Source organism: Blennius ocellaris (genome assembly GCF_963422515.1).
Source record: "Blennius ocellaris genome assembly, chromosome: 13".
NCBI lineage: Eukaryota > Metazoa > Chordata > Actinopteri > Blenniiformes > Blenniidae > Blennius > Blennius ocellaris.
In genome coordinates, this window is record NC_137662.1 from 21,044,069 (window position 1) to 21,069,869 (window position 25,801).

The 25,801-nt window shown below is 42.7% G+C and overlaps 1 protein-coding gene across 2 annotated transcripts; it reads right to left on the minus strand.

Moving 5' to 3' along the window:
- LOC308138239 (serine protease HTRA1A-like) lies at positions 1-25,504 on the minus strand. 2 transcript variants are annotated; one of them, XM_080507291.1, is made up of 9 exons: positions 24,933-25,504; positions 18,100-18,199; positions 17,262-17,466; positions 4,769-4,963; positions 4,646-4,678; positions 4,426-4,540; positions 3,878-3,935; positions 3,622-3,717; positions 1-686 (listed from the first exon to the last, which is right to left on the minus strand). In XM_080507291.1, the coding sequence occupies exons 1-9, from the start codon at positions 25,399-25,401 to the stop codon at positions 518-520; spliced, it is 1,440 nt and encodes a 479-aa protein (XP_080363417.1). In that variant the 5' UTR covers positions 25,402-25,504; the 3' UTR covers positions 1-517. The 2 variants fall into 2 exon arrangements, with proteins under 2 accessions (XP_080363417.1, XP_080363416.1); XM_080507290.1 differs by having other exon boundaries at positions 4,646-4,963.
- Between the last annotated feature and the right edge of the window lie 297 nt (positions 25,505-25,801).

Sequence of the window (25,801 nt, forward strand, 5' to 3'; positions counted from 1 at the left end):
CTGAGTGTCAAAAAACATTGAAGGCAAAACTTTTATTTTCTTCTCAGTATATATCACATACTCAACACAAATCATTCTACAGTACTTTTTAAAAAAAGGGGGTTTTAGAAAACAATTGCTCAGTGAACACTAAAATCGGCTAAAATTGCAGGACAAGGCCTGACCGAGCAGAAGTGAACATTAAAAAAAAGACATAAGATAACAGTCTTGCAGAAGAAAACGCTATGCCATTAAAAGTGTTCCGCTTCTAACAAAACAATAGTAGCGTTAGTAAAAGCATTAAAGACTAAAAGTGAGAACACACATTGAAAACAAGAGTACAGTACTGCTTTTAGGGCATCTGAACCGTCGTTCCTTTCAAGGCAAAGCCAAAGTTTTCCTGGGGGTGTGGCGTCGCCGGCCTTCGGCCACATGGAGAGGGTGTGTGTCAGTAGCGGCCCTCCCTCATCCATATAAAGGTCCACTGGTGATGAGTAAAACCGAGCTCCAACTCCTGGGCTGCGTGATTTATGGAGGGTCAAGGGTCAATCACCATGGGAATGACGGTGAGGATGGCATCCTCATTGCCGCGGCGCACAACTACTCTCAAACTGTCGTCCCTCTTGATGGCAGCGCTGACGTCGGTCGCTGTTGAAATCCTCTGGCCATTGATTGAGATGATGACATCGTGCTCTTTGAGCCCGGCACTAGAGGACAGAGTAGAAAAGACATGACTGATGAAAGCAAAGTGCTCGCTGTGTGGATCCTGGCGAACGTATATGGATTTTTACTGGCATCTAAGGCCACACAGTGGTGTGGTGCGAGCACTCACTTCATTTCACTTAACTTATCTTTTGCTTTATAGCAAATGTTGTCACTGCTAAAGTAGCCTCAAAGCACTTCACACTGTTAGTCACATTCGTCCGCTCACCCACATTCGGACAATGATGGGGTGGCTGCGTCTAAGAAAACAATGCAGGATCTTTCTTGAGGATATTTCCACGTATATACAGGGAAACATTGGGGTACTTCGAATTGCAACCTTGCAAGTTGACAAAGACTCAGAGTGGCTCCCTAAAGCTTTTAGAAAAGTATATGTAATAAACATTCTTATCTTCTTATTATTTCATTTACATGACAGTCTCATCAGAAGGGATAGAAATAGCTAAAATCGCTTAAGAAGATGAACATTCTAAAAGGGCTTAAATCACTAGAAAAGGTAATAAATAATAGAAGAAAAAAACAAGTGAATAAGCAAGAGTCAAAATAGCACAAACATGTCTAAATGAACTAAACCTGCAAAATGCACTAAAAATGGCTGACAAAAGTTTGGAGTTAAACATTCTGAATACTTTCTTCCATCCTTTTTGCAGCTAAGAATGTATGTGGGAGTTGGCGGTGATACAGAATAATGAGGGCATCCTGTTGACCCAAAGGGTTCGACATGAGTGGCTGTTGCCGATCATTCCTTATCATCACTTCCTGTTTGCTCTGAACCGCATGAATGCAAAAATGCAACCAAGACAACAAGGACAACCGCTAAAGTCGAATGCAAATGAGCACATGGTTTCAATGATCAGACAAAGTTTCTTTTGTCAATAACAATTCTCAAAACGAAGACCAACACGATAAAATTAATCAAAATGAATGGTTTTCGCATCAAAAAAGAGCCTGAGACATCTTTTGACATTATTTCAATTATAAAGCGACCAGTGACTCACACTCTTACATTAAAGTCTCAACAAATGAATTGGCTACTTCATTTTTAGCAACATTTTAAGGTAAATCATGACCTTTTTTGGTGGGATATGCAAACGAATACCTTCAGTGGAAATGAAAATATTCCTTCATTGTGGTGTGAATAATTAAAAACATAACAATGATCCACACTCTTGTCCCTTGGCTCTTGGTCCTCCAATGACATGCAAATTTAGGATTAAGCCAAGGTTACATTATGTTAGCTTTGGAATAAAACTGTACACCTTCAGCAGAAATGAATGCAAAGCTCTTGTGACAATATGATGAAGTCATCGTATCATTAGACAGGCTAACAGATGGTTTGTATTAGACATTGGGTAAAATGACTAAATGTTTTGGTTTTATGACAATTTCTTACACAATGTAGGATTTAACAGTAATTCCCTCTCGATGTAAATGGAGATTATGAAATCAACAAAAATGAAGTTGAACGAATTCCTTGCAAATTAATTAACTGCAGGTGAAAAGAGGAGAAAGCATTCTGATGTTCTTGGTTCAATTAGTCACTTTTTCTGAGTGAAGTGTGCAAGTTTTTCCTGCATGTGTGTGTCTCACACTTCAAATATCAGGTGTTTGAGGTTGGTGACTACAAACTGCCGATACTGTACGTGTCACTGTCTGTCTCTTGGTGTACCCTGCCTTCACATATCGACAGCTCCCATTATACCTAAATTGGATAAAGTGACATTCAAAATGGATAAGTGAACAGGCAGGTGACAGCCTTGGCATTTTATATTAACACATTTACCTTGTGCTTAGCTCAGGGTTGTTTACACATTTGTGAATACGATCTACCTCAATATAGCATCTGCTTGAAGACTTTTAATGACGGTGCCATAATGATTCAATGATGGGCAAAGTGATACACTGACTCTTCGCTAAATAACAACACCGGAAAATCCCACACATCGTTGAAAGCAGGCTCCGAACACAGTTGCGTTAATCGCAGCCAGATGTAAACACAGAACGCCACACCTTCCCTTCACTACGGCTTCCAGAAACATCCGTAACAGTTCAGCCCGTCCCCTCATTACAACCCAGCTGCTCCAGCACCTCACACGCTGTACGGCAAATTGGAGGGTTGTGTACAGCAAGGGTCCACATTTCCCATGGCTGTAAACAAAAACAACACTGAGCTGGATCAGAAAATGGCAAATGTAAAAGGAGCCACCGAAAGGTTATTATGCAAAAAGCTGTGTGATTTAAAGCGGCCAGCCAACTCTTGACAAGGCCGCGGCGCGGCGAGCACTCTGGAGCGGCCTGGGCGAGCAGGCGCAGGAAAACCACAGCACAGCCAGTAACTTCCCCGCGTGAGGTTTGAAGGAAATAGCTGACCTCAGCGTCTCCCGCGCCCCTCTCTGCTGGAGCTGCGGTGGTGGCTGATTTGAGTGGGGGAGGTATTTCACAGGGCCAGGAACTCCAGGAACGTTGAAGTGAGCCATGAATCTACATCCGAGCTGCTTGCGTGTGTGTGTGTGTGTGTGTGTGTGTGTGTGTGTGTGTGTGTGTGTGTGTGTGTGTGTGTGTGTGTGTGTGTGTGTGTGTGTGTGTGTGTGTGTGTGTGTGTGTGTGTGTGTGTGTGTGTGTGTGTGTGTCCACGCTTGACAGTTTAAACCAGGGGAATAAAATTAAGAAAGGAAATGAAATATATGCTCTTATTTGCATAGTGCGAGTGAAGCGGAGGCCGTATGGAGAGTGGTGACTGGTCTGGTGTGAATTAAATGCACATGTATAGCACCGGGTGCCAAAGACAATATCCCAAAGCACCAGAAGAGTCAAAGACGACTTCCATTTGCACTTCAGCGCAAACCATAAAGTCACAATCTTGTTCATCTGTACAGGGCCAACGCGTTGGGAGCCACGTGGGAGTAATATGTTCCTTACCTTGCAGCTGGTGTCTTTGCAATGACCTCCATAACATAAGCTCCCGAGGTGATGTCAGGAAAGTCACGGTGTCGGGTCTTCAGCTCTTTGGCTAGCCTAGTGGTGGGAAAACAAATTAAATAACAATCGCACTGTTTCACCAGCAGAGGACAAAGACATGATGCAATTATGTGTTGTTGTTGGGTTTTTTTTTTTTTAAAGCACAATAAAGAGCCATATGGGGCATTGTGGGAATCTAATTTTATTGGAAACTTACGCTGAAGTGAGAGTCATCATCCTCACGCCAATATACTTCTTCTTTGCATCCGTTCTCCCTGGAGGTGGATAACAGCGTAAGACAATCCGTCATCCTTTCAGTTCACAGTGTGCCCATTTGCAAATCTGCACAGCACAGCTTCTAAGTCTTTAAAGTTTTTGACAACAAAATTGATATGAAAAAAAAAGTGAATTAGAAGGCACACCTAAAATACAAACTGTTCTTAAACTCTAAGTGAGGTTAAGAGTGAAAACCAGTGAAACAAAAATAAAGCTTTTTTTTTTTTTTAACTGTGTACTTTATTTGCAGTGCCAAAATTTATTGGGTAATACTGGGCAGAGATTCACAAAACTGGGAATGTGGTGGGTATAACTCATGCGAGCACACAGAGATGAAGAAATAACAACCGCAGCACTGGTATGCTGGATTTTATGCTCCTTTGCTGCAAATGCAATCTGGGTCCATCGGTTTTACGTCGTTCACATGGTCTTGGCGATTAGGAGCCATAAACCCAAAGTATTCTAGGTTGGGTGAGTGAGTGCTCCTACCTCTGGACTGCCTGTCGTATGACTCAGCCAGAAACTCTCGAATCTTGTCGGATGGAATGGCAAAGGAGATGCCAGCCGTCACCTTCAATGTGTTGATCCCGATCACTTCTCCATCCTGAAAGCACAGACCTCAGCTCAGTGGTAATAATATTAGATGGGCTTTACATGTCACAGTATTGGAAAGCTGCTTCTGCAACCACAAAAAAAAAAAAATCCTTACCAGATTTACTAATGGCCCTCCTGAATTTCCATACTGCGAGACAAAATAATACATTACTAATGGTCTGTTTATGACGATAATAAAGTCAGTACATAGTGAGACTATGAACACTGGTGTGTTTACATTGATGATGGCGTCAGTCTGAATGTAGTCCATGTCAGAGTTGCGCAGGCCCAGCTCTCTCCCCCCTCGCTGAGTGGTGCTGACGATCCCCGTCGTCACTGTGTTCTGCAGGGAAAACGGGCTGCCGATCGCAACCACAAACTCCCCCGGCCTCAGGTCTGACGAACGGCCCAGCAGCGACACTGGAAGCTTGGTCTGCAGCAGAACAGTTCACAAAAGCAACATATTTACTGCTAAAATAAGGATTGCACATTGATGGTCTCTGTAATCTTTAAAGCAGTAGTCCATTGAGTTCTCTGTGGAGGTTGCATGTTGGAGTTGTGTGTGTGTGTGTGTGTGTGTGTGTGTGTGTGTGTGTGTGTGTGTGTGTGTGTGTGTGTGTGTGTGTGTGTGTGTGTGTGTGTGTGTGTGTGTGTGTGTGTGTGTGTGTGTGTATGTGTGTGTGTGTGTGTGTGTGTCGCGCTTTGTCCAATTGTGTGTCCAATTAGCTGTGTAGTGTAGAAGATCGACGGATGTCCCCTTTGGGAGCTTAAATCATAATCCATGAATGTGAATTACAAATATCGCCTTGTCATCTAGCACGCTGTAGTATTAAAGATTTTTACCATTAGTAAGGACCGTTAGTGTTGTAAATATAAACCACACATACAGGTTTTAATTGGACACATGCTTCATGTGAGTTGACAAGAAAATACTGACATCTTAGAAAATTTACAAATTACAAAAACAACATTTGATCTCTAAATAAAGTTGAATATATGAATAAAAAACATAAAACAATGAATAATTAAGTGATAAACAGGCTCATTATTGCACGATTATGTAAATAGCAGGAACTTTTTTTCACATTTTACAATGCAAAAAAAAAAGGGGGTTTTTCATCTGTTCAACAAACAGAGCTCTCAAAGAGAATAAAGTTTTGTGCTGCTTTCACTGCAATCCTTCTGCTGAGGTTTAGAGACTTCTCATGATTGTGTTTTACAAGTGGACAGTCAGAAAGTAATTACAGCTAAACCACAAGTCTTCTAAACACAGCCCACTCAATGCTGCACGACTGCGCTCCCACACAAAACAATCACTACTTTCCCACCGCAGGCTAGAGTAATATATATGCCAAGCAACTCAGCTTCAAATACTAATAATCACCATCAAAAGCTTCATTGTAGAACTGAAAGAGCAGCCCGGCCGAGAGGTTTTACCTAATGGCGAATGTCTGCCAACGGACCACAGATGCTGGAAAATTGACTGATATACAGCAAATAATGACTACTTTAGGCCCCGGTTAAGTCTGCTGCACGGGGCAGTGGAAACCAGGCTACTGAACGTTTGCTTCCCCCAGACAGACACAGAAAGGATATATTTATCCATCCACGGTGACAGTTTCCCTCTCTGAATGAAATAATCTGCGCCCGGCAGTGCACAGCTGAGGCGCGCAAACCGCAACATCACGTTGAGTCTGTGCACACAGACTGCACCCAACGACCCGGTGGCACGCAAACACTACCTTAAAAAAACAAAAAAACAACAGACTTGTCCCAAAGTGTTCCCACTCTGTATCCATTTTGTTTATACAGAGTTATAAATAGGGGCCAGAGGAGGCTTTAAGGTAACTGAGACAGCAGCACAAGTTGGCACACACAGACAAAGGGATGCATGTGAAATATGCCCACTCGGGTAAACTCTCCCACATAGCAGTCCGATCGCAGATTATGTTTTGTTTTTGTTTTTGTTTTTCACCATGAATCACTGCATCCTGCAGCCCATTCATCCCAGCGTGTTTGCGTTGTAATGTAGACGACAATAAACAGCAGACAACCCTCAGATTCAGGGTCAGCGTGGTGAAGCTTGCTGGAGATGATCTTGACCTCCGAGGTGAAGTTATTATTAGGAGACGACTGATATAGCTACGAGTGAGGGTAGGAGCCGTTCACCTTTCACCTTCACTTCACACGCATGTTCACACATCGACACCCAAACATGTACACACCAAACACAAATGTCTGAGGCCATGTTCCTGATTCCTGTGGGTTTCTCTGGACATCGCATGGGTGTTAGAAAGTAAACATGGCCCATATGGACACACACACACACACACACACACGGGCCAGACAAGTGCACGCATACACCAGGCAACATGGATTTGATATGCGCAAACACGCACAAACAGACACCTGACACAGGACTACTCGTCTGTATAATCACCCCTGCTCCCCTTCTCCAGTCACACTGTATGCGAGATAAGAGTATAACCAGATGGAGAGAGTGGAAGCAACGCACATACACACACATATACACTTGAGCGGGTGAGAGGACATCGGTTGGACGCAATTCACTGCCAAGACATTCAAAACTTGGCGACTGGTCCATCGCTGTGGTGACGATAACAGCGAGTGATACCGGTGCGGTCATAGTGACAGGTGCTATCAACAGAGGAAGGAATGACCTTATTACAGGAACAAATGTAATTTTTTGTTTGTTTGTTTAATATGAATAAATACATCCTAAAGGAATCAGTAGCCCGAGCCCATTTTGCCTTGGATTACAAGTTTGCATCACAAGATGGTGAATACTGTCACTCAGGAGTGTTTTCTGTGTGATAAACAGGCATACACCATTTACTTACTGAGCCCAGGCTGGACCGCTGCAAATATCAACTATAATAAAAGCCAACTCGCAAAGACTCTGACAGCCGGGTGAAAGACAGATTGGTACTAAAGTGACTCGACACCCCCATGCAATTTAAACAAGAGGCATGGCCTATATATTACATAATGGCCCTTTAATGTGAACATTGTTTTCAGTCAGTTAATAAACTTTATGTGGCAGTATTTGTTATGGTTCCAACATGTAAATGCAAATTGCTTTGATTTTCACACTGTGTTCCTCACCACCATCAAACATAACTTCCAGCAAGTTAAGAATATAATATGTAAAATATACAGTACATTTGTGGATCTGTCAGTGTGTTGTATACGACAGTAAAAACACAACAAGAGACATGAATGAGAGGCCATGTAAACTTTGACCTGGAGATTTGTGACTCAGTAGAAAGTGAACAAAGCCACAAGTCCTCTCTCTGTCCGTCGGCTTTTAAAATAAAAATGTTTGAAGTCACTGCAAGAGAAGCAGGAGTTGATAGACACTTCTTTCAAAGGGCCACTTCTACTTTTATGTGGATGCATTTCAGATCTGTGCATTCTTGTGTGTGTGCGCGTGTGCGTGTGCGTGTGTGTGTGTGTGTGTATGAAACTAGACTGTGGTCAATTCCTTAACAGTATAAAAGTCTGCTTCTCGTCTCCCTCTAACCCAGGTGTACACACACCCACACAAAGTCGCACAGCATTTACAGAAAAACATGAACACAGACACCACATTCAGACGTTGGCTGAAAAGAGACCAGCGCCAAGGTGACAAGACAGACCGAAGTCAGCCTCCGTCGACTCTCAAACGTTGTGAAAGACCCCTCACGTACATATCACTTACTAACCGATACTCGTCAGCAAAGTGGAATGCCTCGTGGAAAATGGTTTTCACCACGTGATTCGGCCCGTCTTGACCACCCAAGTGACTCACCCTGCTATTTCAGACCGAGGTTACGACGCACCGCTACTTCCCAAAGACACTATAGCCACATTTAAAGGAAGCAGGCAAGGTGAAAGAAGGGAACAACAAACACCGCAAGCCACTGGCCGAGAGTCGGAGAATGTGAGACGAATGAGTCAAAACCGGGTTTGTTTGATATTACGGTGATACATGAAGCACACGTTTATGGCCAGAGAAATATTTTTGGGTTTCAGAGCTAAAAAAAACACACAAAAAAAACATCAGTTTGGAAATACAACCAAAATACAAATCATCATAACCACTGTGGAGGGTTTTCTTTTTGTTTTTTGTTTTTTTACTCTCTCTAAAAAGCCTGGATGTGATGTGGCTTATGAGCGTCACATCTTTTCTCAGAAAATGATAGGTTCTTGTTCTGTTTGAGACTCCTTCGTCGACTCTCATGATGATGCTGATGATGCTGATTATGCGCGCCGATGTCACAGAGAAAGCTGTGTTTTCCATGTTCTCCCGTGTTTAGATAAGAGAGAGAAATGAGGCATCAGATTGAAGTAGCGGTTACTAAACTGCAAAGGCGCAGTCATAAGAAGAGATTTCCATCTCTGTCTCACGCCTCCTGCATGCAGACGGGACACTTTTTTTTTTTTTTTTTGTAACAAACAAACACGCTGAAAGGACAATAAGACAAATAAGCTGGCAGAGTTGTAGCAGAGATTTATCATTGTTTAATGTTACAGCCGGCGTCGGTTGGAGCCTCGTTTAAAAGCCATTACACTAACTACCGTTTTATGACTAGACCAGGTGCAATTTTAACTCCAGTCAAGCTGGGATGGACCGGAGCTTAATAGTTTCTGAAGCACATGCGGACGCACATATGAACGCACTGAGAGAGGCGGGAGGCCGCCTGGGCGTGAACGCTCACAAACGCTGTGAATTAAAATCCCCACGCCGGGGAGCCACTTGGATCTACAGCCTGACCACTTCAAAAATGCAAGTCGAATCCTTAGTTGGGTTCAATGCGTGACCTGAACTGTAAAGGAGATCAAACTGCAGTCACTTAAGCTCTCCAGCTTCTCACAAGTAGGGCGAGTTCAAAAAGATGTCTCCTCTTTATTAATTCCGGGTCAAATAATATATAGATGCACTGAGGTGTCGGGTTTTACTGGTGCAGTCTGAAATGCAGATAAACGTGAGGCATGAATCAACACGCTACGGCAGCGGTATGAGATCAAGTTATGGGATCAGAAGATCGGGCTGAAGAGTTGGGAAGAAAGGATGCTGGGAGTGTGTTTGTCTCCAGGTCTAAGTGCCTGTCTGGCTCGTGCAAGACGAAATGGCATCTGGCTAAATACTCTATGATTTTAAATAAAACGACACGAGTAGATGGTATTTAGCGTCGTGGTAACCGCATGAAGAATCGAGCCGTTCCTGGCATTGTAGGTGTCCAAATCACACTGGGAAAAACCATATCCTTGCTGACATCACAGCGGAAACCACTATGGGTTCCATATGTTGTTGTGAAGGTTGTTTTGGCTTCTATAAGAGCAAACATGTGTCCACGAGTTTCATATGCATGTTCCACTCGTGGACACCACAAAAACTTTGAACTGCACAAATCAAAATAATGAGAGAAGATGATGTTCAGCGTGTTCATTTGCAAAACGTCCTACGGCATAGCACAGGAAGTGGCTCATACTTTTGTTTGTGTGCTGAAAGTCTCTGCTGTGAGGCCGGGTGACCTCACCAGTTTTTCTTTCAAGTGTGCTTTCTTCAGTTCAACCCAAGAAATCACGGAAAGGTGGACTTATTTATCCGAACTATAAAACCGTGGCACTGCTCTGTTGAGTTTTATGATTGAACAACATGGTTGGTTTGGATGCAGATATGCATTTAGGGAAATTACAATATTACGGCACATATTGAAAAACTTAATTGTTTCCAACATCCACTGAGTGGGTTTTTCAAGACTTTTTGTACGTATGCAACATTTTAATAGGTGTGCAAATAAGCATGTATATGCCACTTATATATGATCAACATTTTCACTTGATTTCTGCAAAACCTTTCTCAATCCTGTGGTCTTGGCCTGCACACTATTATCCGACAATAAAATGTGTTATTTTCAGGAAATAGTGCTCTGTGATTGTCAATAATTCATTCATGGTTATTTTAAAGAAACAAGTCGAAGTGCAGATGATGCACATTTCTGAAAAAGACTCATAGTCGTATGAAATCACTAAATATGAGAATTGTTTGTTTTGTTCATTCACAATTTGACAATTGTAATCAAATTTCAAATACAAATGTGCAGAAAGAATGAGAAAGAATTATTTTTCCTAAACTTTTTTCATTGATTATCACCTCCACCTCTTTTAAATAGCTTCTTCCTTTGAAAACAAATTGATTCTCTGGTTTCAATAAGTTTTGTATGTCTATATCAGTGAGCCAGACTGTTCTTCATGCACGTCAGTGGGTTTAAATTAAAAGAACCACACACTTGTCGCCCTGCTTGCATATGTTGTGTGGAGAATGGCACAACCGCCTGAAGGCTAAATGCCAATTCAATCTAAATAAAAATAATTAATTCCACCCTTATTTTGTAACACAAAATTTTTCAATTTAATGTTTAGAAATATCTGTCTTTGACACTGAAGGTAACTGAATTTGTTTTGGTATGTTGAGTTCACTTTAATAATCAAGAGGAACTACTTTCATACATTTTCTTCTACAGAGTGGCTACTTTATTTTTAAGGAAAAAAATGTGTTACAAAAAACAAATGGAATGGCTTTAAATGTAAGAGGAGAAGGTTCCAGATGAGGCTTGCAAACCCGGACAAATGAAGCACAAATCTGCTGCCACTGCAGTGACAATGCATTTTAACTCAAATACTTTCAGAAATTCAGATCAAGCTCTAAGTTGCCTTGAACTACCAAGAGTTGTCACAGGTTTACAGAGTTAAAGATCCATAAAATGTCATCATAGCGCAGTTATGATTGTCTGACAACTACTATGCAACAATTCATCATTGAGGCCTAACCAACCTGTTCCATGATGATCTAAACTTCACGCACGCTCTCTATTAGTGGGTATAGAATCCAACACTTGCCGAAATCTGCTTTACATTGATATTGCAGGATCAGAAATTAGTGCTGTTATTCATATTTGGCTGCCACAAGCAGGTTTTCACGTTTCCGACACCTGTCACCGTGAGCTGTGAGCCGTGAGGCCTTCACGGTCTGCATCCATATGGTAAATCAAGTTCGGGTGAGATTTTGTCGTTTGCTGTCTTGGTTGACAGCTTTATGGCCGTGCCCTCGTTTCATTTGAAACTATGCCATCATCTGTCATGTGCATCGGGCGCGACTTCAAGTTAAAAAAAACCAAACAGTTTCTTTCGGGCCGTGCCCTGTCTGATGGGCCTGGACAAGAAGTAAGAAAAAGTAGGCCGAGACAAAGTGGGGCAAAAATGTGCGTCTGGGTACGTTTGTGTGTGCCTGTGTGTGCCCATTTTCCTGAAGCATGGGAACCATTTTCGTTCCAGTGACGAGGGATGAAGGAGAAAGGATGGGTCAGGAAGAGAGCAGGATGTGATTCATTTCCCCTCTGCCCGTCTTTGAAGGACGCCATACAGTGTCTTTCCACTTCCAAACAGAGTGCGTCCTGCACATTACTGCAGCGAGGTGCCTCAGACCCATCCATATCTGTATATACACACACGCGTATACTCATTTGAATGATTGATTAGGAATCTGTATTATTTGCCACGACTGTTCGCCGAGGGAAAATGGGTGAAATGTGCTCGGCTGCCCAGGAAACATTTACGCAGCGTTGCTGATAAACAGGCAGATAAATGCAGGAACATGTGACTGCATGAGGGCAAAGTCTCCACTTTTCTCCCTGCATATAAACACACACACATACACACACTTTCCAATAATAGCTCAGACATAAAACCACGCTAATTTCCCTGGGAGAATGGTTGCAGACTCTTAGTACCAAGTGATGAGTAATCCACACAGCGCCATTATGAAAGGGGACCATCTGGGAAACACGAGGTCGAAACGGCAGCCGCAACACAAAACTTGTAATCTTTTATTTTAGGTTAATGCAAATGACTCGTTAAGTAATCCAGTCGGTTGGTGAACCACCTTATCTTTTTGTCTTGTTTTTTGGGTTGTTGTTTTTTTTTTTAACACTCCTTTCTTTCCATTCTGTCATATATGATGGCGGATCCTCCACTCCACACTTACAGGAATCTTTAATTGAGACAGCTCCACGTTGCAGACAGACGGGAGACTCATTGGTCTGCATACGTCACGTCGTGACTACAGCCAGTTAACAGGACCAAGAGCGAGGAAATAAATGATTTTGACACTCTTACGGGCGCAGTGCTAAATACTTTGAAAAGAATCTGACTGAAAGATTGAGCTGATGTAACCGGTATCACACACAGCTACAGCTGCGAGCGTGTAAATTAGATAGATACACAGATGAGGACACTCGACACACTTCTTAATTTTTATGACAACTATCTAATTGATTTTGGATGCTTTATTGAGCTAAACATCTGTTAAACTTTCGATTCCATCGAAAAAAAATACTATAATGATCCTTTCTCAGAGGCCATAGATTAAAAAGTTGAGCAAGCATTACATCATCCTCATCTTCCCTTGATTTGATTCTTGATTGCTGCGCCGAGGTCCATTCACACATATTATCACAGCTCTGGATGAGCAAGTATATGGGCGCTCATCAGAGACAACCAGACCCACTGACTGTCCGATTCCACGCCAGAAAATGATTTAATTGACACGTCGAATTTTCCGCACGGGCCACTCTGAAACGTTCTTCCAAGATACTGAGAGCATCAATATCTGTCAGCAAGATAAAACAAAGGACTTTCCGAATCATTACGCTTTCAAATCAGAGTAGGTCCCTCTAGGTAAAAGCCACAAGATGAGCCGAGTTCTTTCTTTACTGTGTCGTTGCCACACCGCACAGAGCACTCATTAGTCTATTTAGCCGACATAACCCCCCTCAGACATATGGATCCATTTTCCAGGCCTCGACCATCCAATCCTACATTTCTCTGTTTCTCCTGCTTTCTCTTCATTCACCCCATACTCTCGACACAGGAACAAGTGAGCGCTGCTCATCCCCCCCCCCCACGCCCTCCTTTTTCCCTTTTCCCCTCTGAAGTTCCAGCTGCTGAAGTCAGACTAATGCGTTCCCCAGAGCTGAGGGGCAGACCACAGCCCCGGGAGCGGACGGGGCTTCGCTACCAATAAACTCCAGTTTCACATTGAAAAAAAAAAAAAATAGAAAAGAAGGAGAAAGAAGACAAGAACGAGTCTGTACAGTGAGGGGAAAATTTAGCATCAAGCTTTCTCGTTCGTAAACAATTGTTCCGTTGTGCGCTTTTTATCGGTTGTCTTTAGCGGTTTCTGGAGAGCCGGTGGTAGAACAGTAATCTTTATCCAACTGAACATCATGAGGTCCAAAAGGATGTCAAGGATGGAAAGAGACAAGACCAGAAGATAAAAGAGATATTCAATACTGGTTATGTTGATGTCGAGACAGAAAAACTAAAACTGAAAGGTTAAAAAGAGACAACCAAATTGTGAGTTTAAACTTTTAGATCTACACCGACAATAAATAATCTGTTCATTTCGGTGGCAGCGTCAGACCCTTTAAGCAATAGAACTCCAATGTCTAGTGTCTGGCAGTTCTTTAGTATAACTGTGTGTTTGAAGGTGTTTAGGAGCTCAGTTTATGAATGTGTGACTAAATACTAGTGACTAGTAGTACAGGTACTGGTAGGTTAGTACTGTGTGAGATCATCATAATAGTACATGGACACAAAGCTTGATTTATCTGTTTTCTGGTAGTACATTTTTCTAAAATAAATATTTCAAAATCCCTATTTTGTGATTTGTCAAAAAAAAATTTAAGTACTATACAGCATCATGAAAATGTGAATAATTTATGATCCTTGTGTTTTCTTCAATTAAAAGGCAATTGATCATAAGAGGAACTCGCTTCCAATACTTCTACTTTTGACACACTGCCTTTTCAATTCATTTGAGTCCATGCAGATAGTGTTTGAACAAAGTGAATAGTGCTTTCCAATTTTCATTCAGCTTTGATTGAAAAATACTGTCTCGCCTTAATGTTTCCCGCTACGAGGACTTTTTAATCTGCCGTCATCTTCACATTATGAAGACGTCTGTGTTGACTGAGACTTTTTGGAGCCCTCGAGGACTCGACATCACTCCGTTATCAACACCTTCGACAAACTGCGCCGCGAGTAAAAGGATTAATGTTATAAAGTCAGACGCGCTGCTATTACTCAGCAGGTACTGAAATTAAATATCCTGTAGAAAATAGTATTAGAAGGCTATGATTACCCTTTTAAATCTAATCCAAAAAGAGAACTGTGCGGGTCGTCCTCCCTTCTCATTATGACTCCCTGATCCTTTAATTTCCACGTGTATTAACTCTCACTAGTTTTCAGTATCACACACATGACAACTACACCACATTATCGCAGGCACCACTTGCAGCTCAGTCGTGTAGTCTTTCCCAGAGTGACCGTGGACTGACTCATGACCTGGATAACTCCACACAATGACTGACACACTCAATCAGAGAAGTGCATCACGGTGCTGAATGTGTTTCCTACCGGCGTGACACCCGAGATGCATATAGCTTTCATCTAATTACAGCTATCTGGCTTTATTACAGTCACCTGTTGTTTACCAGTCGGATGGAGAGAAATGCTCTGGATGAATCTCAGCTGAAAGGCTGCGGGAGACTTCTGTCACAATGAGGTACGCTGGTTTTGTTACTTCGCCGTAGAGAATCAGCCGTTCATGTCTTGACGACGCAGGCTGTACACACGGAGCGTGTGGCGCAACCAAGCCGGGTACAGGACCCCCTAATGAGGATCAGCCTGTCATCGACAGACGGAGCAGCTTCTATTAAAGGATGAGCAAACACAAAGCATCTGTCACCGCTCTTTTCTGCTCGCATTGTCGTTGGGACAAAACCCCAAATGGTACCAGCGCTTCGGAATCCCGAGTCTTTGTAATGCACCTTGTGTTTTGCAGCCATGGACATCTTTTCAGCTGCGTCACCCAGCCATGAGAGCGAGTTCCATAATGCAGTCCGCTCCGCCGTGACTCGCAGTCAATAGGCCCTGGCTCCTTGCCACACATTCCTCCACATGACTGGCTATGATTAACGTGCAACGTGGAACCCTCCAGTCCGGCAGACAAGACAAATAAACACCGACAAACAGGGGCGAGCGGAGAGCCGGGAAGAAAAACGCAACAAACAAAATGTGACACGGAGCAAATTGTTCGCCCTCAAGTATCAACACTGGCTTTCAGTTGGCCACAGGTTTTTACCTGTTCATGCTGGATAATTGTCTCGGCAAGCTTCTCATGACGAGAGTTGCTTAATATCTGTCAGATGTTTTTGGCAACTTGTTGTCTGAACACCAACAGGATCTCTCCACTGACTGCCAGCCAGCTGTCTTTTAAAGGCCCATCTGGTAGCACCTGCAGTCTCATTGTACATGTGCTCTGGATAATCTGCTGGCTTTAGAACAATTTTCATGCCAGACTTAAATCCCTTAACCCTTTATTTAAACAATAACGGTTTTACGGAAGTATTTTTTTTTCTTCCAGGTCCAGTGTACTTTGAGAACCTTTGTCAGTTTTGTTTAAAACAGATTTTATCGTCACATATAATTTGTAAATGTTTCGATAAGCACACAATTGTGCATTTGTATTCTGTGGTCAGGTGAATTAGTCCCAATGACATAATTCTATCCATCTCTTCAGGTAATATTTCTTCACATGAAATATAATTTGTTACTAATAATGAGTAATGTAATGAATGAACCCGGTTCACATTCAGGAGCCAAAAACAGCAGTGCAAACAGACAGAAACAATAATTCTGGTGTTAAAATTTACCATATAGGAAGTTTGCTTAGCTTTTATAAAGAACAACAATCACCTCTCAACCTCACAAATTCAACCCTGGAGGCATTTGTCAGAAGTTTTATCTAAGAATAATTTTTTTCAATTCAAGGCTTGATATTTATGAAAGTTTGATCAATTTTCTCTTAATTTCTTTAAGATGTTATGCAATCCAGTTGACCCACCCCTATACCTTACGAAAGAGGTAAAGACAAAGTACGGTATGCCTCACTACATGCTTTGGGTGCATGAAAAACATACTTTCATGTTTATTACTAGCTTCTCCCTCATTTTCAAGTTCAATGCATTGATCGGATGCAAACTTTCACTGGTCAGGAGGAGCAGCTGCTGGGCTTGCAGGTTCGATCTTTCCTGTTTTGTCCAAATCTCCCACAAGCAGCATCAACTATTTGGTCTCACCATCATTAGTCTCAAAGAAATGTGAGGAAAGTTACCGAATGTATTCAGTTGTTTGATAAAAGGATAAAATAATTGGCCAACGTTTTGGAAAATATTTCTCCGGGCAACACATAGATTATGTTGGGTTTTTTTTTCTTTATGGCTTACTAACTATTTGGATAAAGCCAGGATACAATTAGCTCAGATGTGCATAAAGGTTGCAACAGCAAGCCAAGCTCTATCTCGATTGTTTAATCTTTACACAGATATGTGAGACTAATGATCAGTACTGCAAAGAAAGATTTGCATGTTCTAAAAACTTCCTGGCAAAGAGAGACACAATGAAAGAAGTCTTTGTGCTGAGACTAATAAACTCCTCTGTAGCACTATATTTATATAGATAGAAGAGTGGAATTGATCTTCTATATTTAACAGTTGGAGAGAAAGTGAATGAGTTTCTGAAACAACTGGCTGAGATAAATACTAAAAAAAAAGTGTGAGGACACTCAAGTTCAAGGCTCAGTGTCATTAACATATTTCTCTGACCGGTGCGTCGATCTTGATGAGAGCGATGTCCGATTTCTCGTCCACGTCTTTGATTTTGGCATCGTACGAGGCGCCGCTCTTCAGCTCCACTTTCACTCTGTGTTTATTGGCCACCACGTGTGCGTTGGTCACGATCTCGCCATCCTCCGACACGACAAACCCAGAACCGCTGGCAACTGCCACCTCCCGTTTGGAATAGGTCATCCTGCGACGGGAAAGGGGGGGGATTAGTGTACTGCAATTATGTCTCGTCTATTTCAACAACCGCCTCCTTTTAGGAAAACAAAACAAACCGAAGCATGATGTAACTGTTGCGTACGTCTTGAAAGCAGCTGAGTGTAAAGCACGGAGGCCTTCATGGGTCATGAGAGAAGAGGCAAGTATGTAAAGACCAAGATGAGCTGGAAAGATTAAAACGAGAGCGAGATCTAAGGGGAGCAAAGAGGGGGGAAAAGCTCGAGACAGAAAGGTGGATATCAGAGAGCTGCAGGCATGCAAAGAGCCACTTTACGAGCCACGGCGACAGACAGACCAGAGACGATCCAGGTGAGGAAACGGCGTGTCGAAGAATGACAGGAGCAAAGATAAAAGAGCATAAAAGCATGTGAGATGATGAAAAGATAAGATGGTGAAAGATAAAAGTGGGGAGCGCGGCGCTCGACAAACTACCACCACTACTTGAACACACAGGTGGGCTGTAAATTCAAGTTCCCACTTTACACACAAAACACACACACACACGCACACACACACACACACACACACACACACACACACACACACACACACACACACACACACACACACACACACACACACACACACACACGGCTCGTACTTGCGGAAAAGTTCAATGTGAACTACAGACGGAGCAATTTTCTCCACCACGTCGGCGATGAAGTTGTATTTGTGCCTCGGGCTGTCTGGGTTGTCCTGCGCTGGAAAACAAAAAAGAAAATTGTGCAAGGACGTTAGAAAGCAAACATGACTCATACCCAGAAACAGGCACATGTACAGCATGTCAGGCGAGCAGAACCAAACAAAAGAGCTACAGAAATACTGCACGATGTCAGATCTCTGTGAGAACAGAAAACCAGCAAATTAAAGTCCCCCATCATCATAACAGAAGGTGGAAAAGGAAAGATGACAGTTCATCTGCGGCTGCAACTGTCTCGTTCAGGTCTGACACACACTCCTCATCAAAACTCCACGTTTAAATAAATACTTGCCTTTAACCTCACTTCACCCCCGTGCTTGAGGGTATAACCAGACTGGGAGACGTTGAACCATCAGCAGAGCCGCTATCGAGCACCATTATAATACCATTGGGATCACATGTGTGAGGATTGCCAAACTCAGTGAATCACCCATCCCGGATTGGGCAAGTCAGGAAATGTTGACTGATTTACCTGGCAATTAAGACATGCCCAGATAACAATTTAGCGCCAAAGCCGTGAATCAAAGACCTTCCCCTCTGGGCTCCTGCATGAGCAAACTCCTAGTTTGCCACGTATCATAGACTCTTTTTTTTTTTTTTTCTTTTTGTCTCAAGAGGGCAATTTTCTGTCTCTACTTTAGCCTAAAGACAACTTGTGAAAGTCAAAGGCACCAGTAAGCCCCAGGATATCGCTGATTGCGGCAAAGAGTTAAGGAATGAGGAGGAGACTTTCCACTTGAGATGCTGTTAAGCTCACGCAAGCATGGAATGAGCGCCATGTTTCTATATCGAATACCTGTAAATGGTATCGTTCGCCGTCCCGCGAGAGGCAGCTACGACATTTCACGCCGTTCGATCTGATAGTTCGCAAGACGTTCAGCTGAAAGAATAAACATCCAAGGAGAAAGTAAAGGCGTCACCGCAGCGAGCCGGTTTTATTATCTGGAGAGAATGAACATTTGTACAAAGTTTAATGATTTTTCCATCGAATAGTTTTTGACATATTTTAGGTTTAAGTGGTGAATCAATAGCGAAGCCACGAACCGATAAAACCATTTTCCAGTTAGATTTAAATAGGGTGTACCTAATCTCGGCTGCTTGATTTGCTCCATCGTAGGAAACACAACATTGGAAGTTGGATGTTTGGGCGCATGTACATTAAATCAAGCCATAAAACAATATAAAAATTATGCCGAAAAACAAGGTAGTCATTTCCCCTTTATGCTATGGTGACACTCGAGGGTAGTTTATAGACTGCTCTGATAGGATTACGGTAAGAGGAGAAAACCTGTGTTGTTTCTGGAGCATCGATTCGTGTTCACTTCCACTTTACTACATTTTCACGAGCAAAGACTCCTTGCACACGTAAAAATTTATTACCGCCAACTCAGGGCAAAAATGATGACGGTAGACTTATAGGCCCGGTGGTGACAATTCGACGCATTTGGGAAATCGTGAATCAGACGTGTTGTGACATCACGGAGACTGGCTAAGCCATTGTTTCCTGATTTATAGACTAAGAACGATTACTTTGCTGCTTTTTATTTTGACTTATGGGCCAAACTAAAAAAAGCTTTCGCCTTTAATGCCAACTACAGATGTACTAATTCATCCTTTATTGAACAGCACAGATTAGAGGAGAAAGAGTCAAGATTTATAAAAGCACTCTGAAAAGCCTCTAATCCATAATCCATCGACTGAACTCTCAGCCACATCTAGGTACACTGAAACAAACACATATTTAGATGTGTATAAACAGGGCATGAAAGAAAAGAAGAAGCCTCAGATCATGAGGTCGGTTTACAAATGTTTCAAGCAGGAATAAATAAGAAAAAAAAAAAGGAACAAGCACATTTAATCAATTTGCCTCCAGCAAAAGAAACTTGCACTCAGTCACTGCAGTGAACTGTTGGACTGTGAAGCATGAAGCTCGAATGACTTCAGAAGGTTCAACTCTGCCAATGCTTCAAGTAAAAGCAAACAAATGGAACTTCTATTTGTATTTAAGGCCATTAGGGCGGTGAAAACGTTTCCAGTCACAAGCACATACAAGTTGTCACTGTACACCAGCTGTCTAGTAGTTCAGCTTTATCAGCTCTCATGCTGGAAGTATCTTGACCAGAAATATCAACACAGGCTATTTTAGGGAAGAAAACGTCATTTGTTTTCCAGATAATCAAGCACCATTTAAAAGCAGCCAATAAAACTGAACAGAGCCAAAAAAACTAAAACTAATGCAAGATCTGTGAAACCCTTCCTTTCGAACTACTGCTTCGACCTTTTACAGTGGAAGGGCAAATATTAAGTTGAAAACGAACCAGCACTCCATCAATAACAGCTTGACTGAAGCAACACTCCTTGGAGGAAGTCATTTGGGGTTAAGCTATGAACTACAACAAGATCTGAATTGCTATATTCGTCTAAAAACCAAGAACTGAACCCTGAGGCACACCATACGAATGATTGCTCTCTAAATGTGAGCATTTAGAGAGCAAGAATTGGATTCAGCAATCGAAAAACTCGAGATGAATTATGATTTTCTTCCTCCAACATTTGAAACTGAAATGTATTCATAAAAACATGTACAGTAGTAGTAGTTTCTTTCCTGCACAACAGTAAATTCATGCTGGAAAAGTGAGTCCAATAAAAAGTATATATGGAGTTTTGCAGGCTCGGCCAAAGATAACAGATTTTTAACTGCATGGTGACTTATGAAGGGGAAAAAATTAGCTGTGGCCCGACTCACTCACATGGAAGACACAGAGAATTGCATTCATTCCAAATGAAAGCGCATAATAAAAGTTAAGCATCCGTTAACAATGATCAGATGTCTAAATGATTGCTCTTGGAGTTGGTCCAAGCACTTAATGTTATGTGGGGGGGAAAACCATCCAAACACAACAATTAAAAAAAAGAAAGAAAGAAAGAAAGAAAGTTCATATTAAAGCACCCTCTCTTTCTCTCAGCATATCTTTCAAGCACACAAACTCAAAAGTCCCCATGCCACATACCCATTACCCATTACTCCCTATTCCACACATTGACTTGAACCACAAGTGTCCCCACTCAAATGCCAGCTCCTTTTCTTCTTCAATTTTCCCATACATGGTACTTGCTGTTTTATTGGCGCCTGTAGACGGAAGCAACTTTTTTTTCCCCCCGAAAGGAAAAAGCTTGAGATATGAAAAAAAAAAAGACAGTAGATGTGATGCTGCTCCTCTACATGCACTGACACTCTCCCTCTACAGCGCCGGGCACAGCGAGTCCCTCTAGAGCCCAGGACTTTCAGAAGAACTAAATCATTTAATGATTCTTTACAATGGCCAGCATAAAGAAATGAGGTGACTGGAGGGGGGGGTGTGGGGGGAGACAAATAAAATGCAAATCCAGGTGTTTCTTTTTTATTCCTCACTGGCCTAAGGGAGGAAACTAAGCTTCTCAGGTTTTGCAGAGCTTGGAGAGCCATGACAGGCACTCTGTCTTACGGAATAATTTCCAATAGGTCATGCTGGCTGAGCACACGCTCATCAGCTATGATTGTTGGGACTAAAATGTATGCATGAATCTGTTTCAGTTTTGGGTTTTTTTTGTTCTCCCCCCCCCCCCCCCCCCCCCCCCCCCCCCCAGTTACAAAGACATCAGCCATGATTTGCATACATTTATGATAATTCACAGGACTGGCAACATTTCAGTGTAATCCAGTGTGCAAGTTGTTGGTAACTCATTCTTAATTCACAAATTTGATTCACTTTCATCATATTTAAGACAAACTAACTTCAATAATGTTACTGTAACACAATTAAATAAAGGAAACACAACATGAGCAGAAAAAAAGAACTCAATTTTTGATTTAGTTTCTTTGTTTGGGAGTTATATCAAAAAGTTGTAAATGGTGATCAGATGTTCAGCAAACATTCACCACATTTAGCAGTATTTTGTTCTTTTTATTATTCCAGAATTGCTTTAAGGGATAATGCAAAAGGAAGAAACATAAAGTCCACAATGCTTGAAGAAGTCACCGGTTTCTTCCTTCTTACAGTTGTGATTTGGGGAAAATCAGTGTGAAGGGAAAACTTGGTTGAGCAGGAAGGAAAATCGAAGAAGCCAGAGACTTCCAGTCATCGTGAACAGGAAGGAGAATAAACGAGGAAAACAGACAGACAGACATTGGGAAAACAGAAGCGGAGACAGACAGACAGGTGATAGATCGACACCCAAAATGTCAAAGACACGTGCGCCGTGGTGATGTTTTAATATTATGAAAAGCCTTAGACAAGTTGAGGAAGAATGTGCACACTCAGCGAATATCACGAGGCGGAGTCACCGAGTGCACGCTGCAACATCGCCTTGTAATGTAATAAGAGCTGCGTATAGTCGATAGCCTGCTGCAAGACCGGAGAGGCTTTCCAACGAGATTGGAGTCTAAGCAATTTATCAAACACTGCGGGGAGCAAGCCTGTCACTGTTATTTGTCTCAATCCAACTCTAAGAAAATTACTTTCTCTCAGAAGCACCTAAATTCATCTCTGATTGGAAAGTCATTCTGGGAGTGCGGGGGCCCTATTAAAATGAAACGCATGGAAATTTGGAGCCTCGCAATCTGATTCATCGAACAACAGTGTCTTGTATCAGAGTCAATACACTGAACTTTTCAACATTTTCGACAAATGTCATGGCAATATTTTGACCTAGATTCCTTCGCTAAATCAAATTACTCCCATAATCAACGTCTTTACTGTGCAGACGCAAAATGACCTCATGCAAAGTGTGCGAGCATGTGTTTTCTTAACATGAGGCCAGGTTGAAGGGAGGGTCACGGGGTTTGAGTTTCTTTTCAGTGTCAACTCCTGAAACAAACACGCAGATGTAGTTTATTTAACGTAGAAAGATACTGCAGACAGCAGCTTGTATGGGGTTAGGGTTAGGTGACTAAAAAACTTAAAAAAAACCCCAAAAGGGACACGTTTTGCTTCCAGCAGGCGCCTCGAAAAAAATCGATTGCACTCACCGCAGTCTCACTCGCTTTCAGACATGTTTATCTGCATGTGAGTGACTTCACCGGTAAAAGTTGCTTACATGACTGACAAACAATTGCGGCTTTGCAGTCTGCCCCGTCACTGCAACCACCTCGCTTTTTTTTTTTGTTTGTTTGTTTTTTGATGTACATGAAAACCTCTCCTCAAATAATGGGTTCTAATTTTGCGTTTTCCTCGGTGTCTCCTGCCTGTTTCTACACTGTCTTCAACAGAGGACGAACTGCGGCTTTGAATCGGCGCCAGGAATTCCTTCGCGTTGCTGTTTCGTGTGATTTATGAGCAACAACAGAAACACAGAGGAGCAGAGAGACACCGAGAGAAAGAGACGGAAGAGAGAGGAAGGAGCTGAGGGGTTTGTGGCAGGAGGGGGGGTGGGGGGGGGGGGGGACTTTCCAAGCCTTGAGGTAAGTTATAGCTCTTTGAGGTAACAGGTGTGGGAGCTCTTCATTTAGAAGCTTTTTAGGCGTACCTGCCGTGCCCACTTCAGATGGACAGATGTAAAAGACGTGCACTCTGAAAGCTGAGGAATAAAACAATGCCTTTACCTCCTGCATGTTTAAATCTGCCACTTTACATTCCTGTATGATCCGCGTGAGGCTTCAGGATGGACACACACACACACACACACACACACACGGTGTCCGTGATGACGATGGGAACAGTGATGAAAATGGACAGAATGTGCTTTTCACAGGCAGACCGAGCTGCCTTACAGAGCGGCAGCAGTGGAGACTGATGTCTGTTTATAATCCAAATACGCTGATTGGAGTGAAATACTTGTCGAATGAGATGCTGACCATGTACAGAAACACTCACATACACCAATCATTATGAATATCCCAAACGTACTATTTCATATCAGGCTATACTTATCCGGCTTTGGAAATTCCTTTCTTTCCAGCTAATGCAGACTTGCCTGGTGTGGACTTCATTCAATATCCGAAGGCGCACACCGAGAGCTTTACATCAGAGGAAAACTCATGACTTCATTCAGTCCGGGCCAAAGTAAAAACACTTCTTTGATCAAATCTAATTGTAATGCAGGAAGAAGAGGGAAACCCACTAGAATGGGGGCTCTTGTTGTCCCAAACACATGGGGATTGTGTGCCACTCAACTCTATACGTTACATCATCTGTGTCAACTTTAAACCACATGATCGAAGGATCACGGTCAAAGGAGAATTTTGGGAAAATAAGGAAAAACAGGCTTTCTACCTGAGCTACTTTTATCTGGAAAGGTTTAGAACACTTTGTATCAAAACCTATCTGGATTATCATGGGACATAGGGAATTAAATAAGATTTATATGAATGAATAAAGAATGGTATGAGTGGTTTTGATTTCTGTATTTCAAAAACTTAAAAGGAACAGGTCTTGATTCAAGTTTGGAACAAGTGTCACCTCTTCATCAAAAGGCTTCATCAGGTCTTTGGAGGCCAATATTTATAATGTTCCTGTTTCGAGCAGAGGAATAAAACAACAGGTCAACATTGAACTCTCAGGCTTGTCTGAAAGTGATGAAGACTTTCAGATAAGAGGTAAAAATGTTTTTTTTTAAACTTTAAGACTGGAAATTGATTCAGCTTTAAGAGAAATACAGACTCTTCTTTCAATCAACAAAACTCACTCCTATTTAAACAGTTATTTTCCAGGTGTTGTTGGGACATTTGATCTACAAACAAACAACCTGAGTGTTACCTTTCCCGCAGGCTCCGCGCTGAATGAAGAGAACAGGTGGCTGCTGGAGCTTTTGCGCGCGGCGGCTGACCCGCTTCAGCTCGCAGATATTCCGGTAGGACACCCCGTCGCTGCCACACACCGGCTCGGTGGCTTTGCACACGCAGATCCCGCTCTTGCCTCTCCTCCTCACCGTGGCGGAGTGTCCCACCCCGCCGGAGACGGAGCACTCCAGCCCGTCGGCGCACACCGGATCCCCGAGCTTCCCTCCGCTGCCGCCGGTGCACGCTTCGCCCTCGCTGGACGCGCACACCGAGCAGCAGTTGCAGGCGTCCAGGGCTTGTCCGGACTGGCAGGTCGCTGGGATCCGGGGACACATCGACTTGTCACAGCGAGAGGGACACCCGACGACGTACCGGCCGGAGATCTGCGCGTCTCCCGGCACGGACGCGACAGCGACAATTACGCACAAAAACAGTGAAGTAAACATGATGAAAACGGCAAAAAGCGACACGATTTTTTAGAAGATCGAGTTTTAAAGAAGTTGCAAAAAAGTTTGACTCTCGGCTTGCAGTGTTACGGGATGAGAGATCTCAGTGCTGAAGGGGGGAAGTCATTCCAGCTGGAGAGGCATTTAACTGAAACTCCACTGCGCGCAACCAATTACGCGCCGGTACGTTTTCCCTGGCAGGACTTCATAGAAAGGCAACACTCATTCCGGACAATCACAACAAGCCCGGCCATTGGTGCACTCATGTGACGTGAGGAACGGAAGACTGTGGATGGATGGATGAATGAATGGATAGATAGATGGATGGATGGATGGATGGATGGATGGATGGATGGATGGATGATTGCGCTTCCTGAAACTTAACGTTGGAAACATGTAT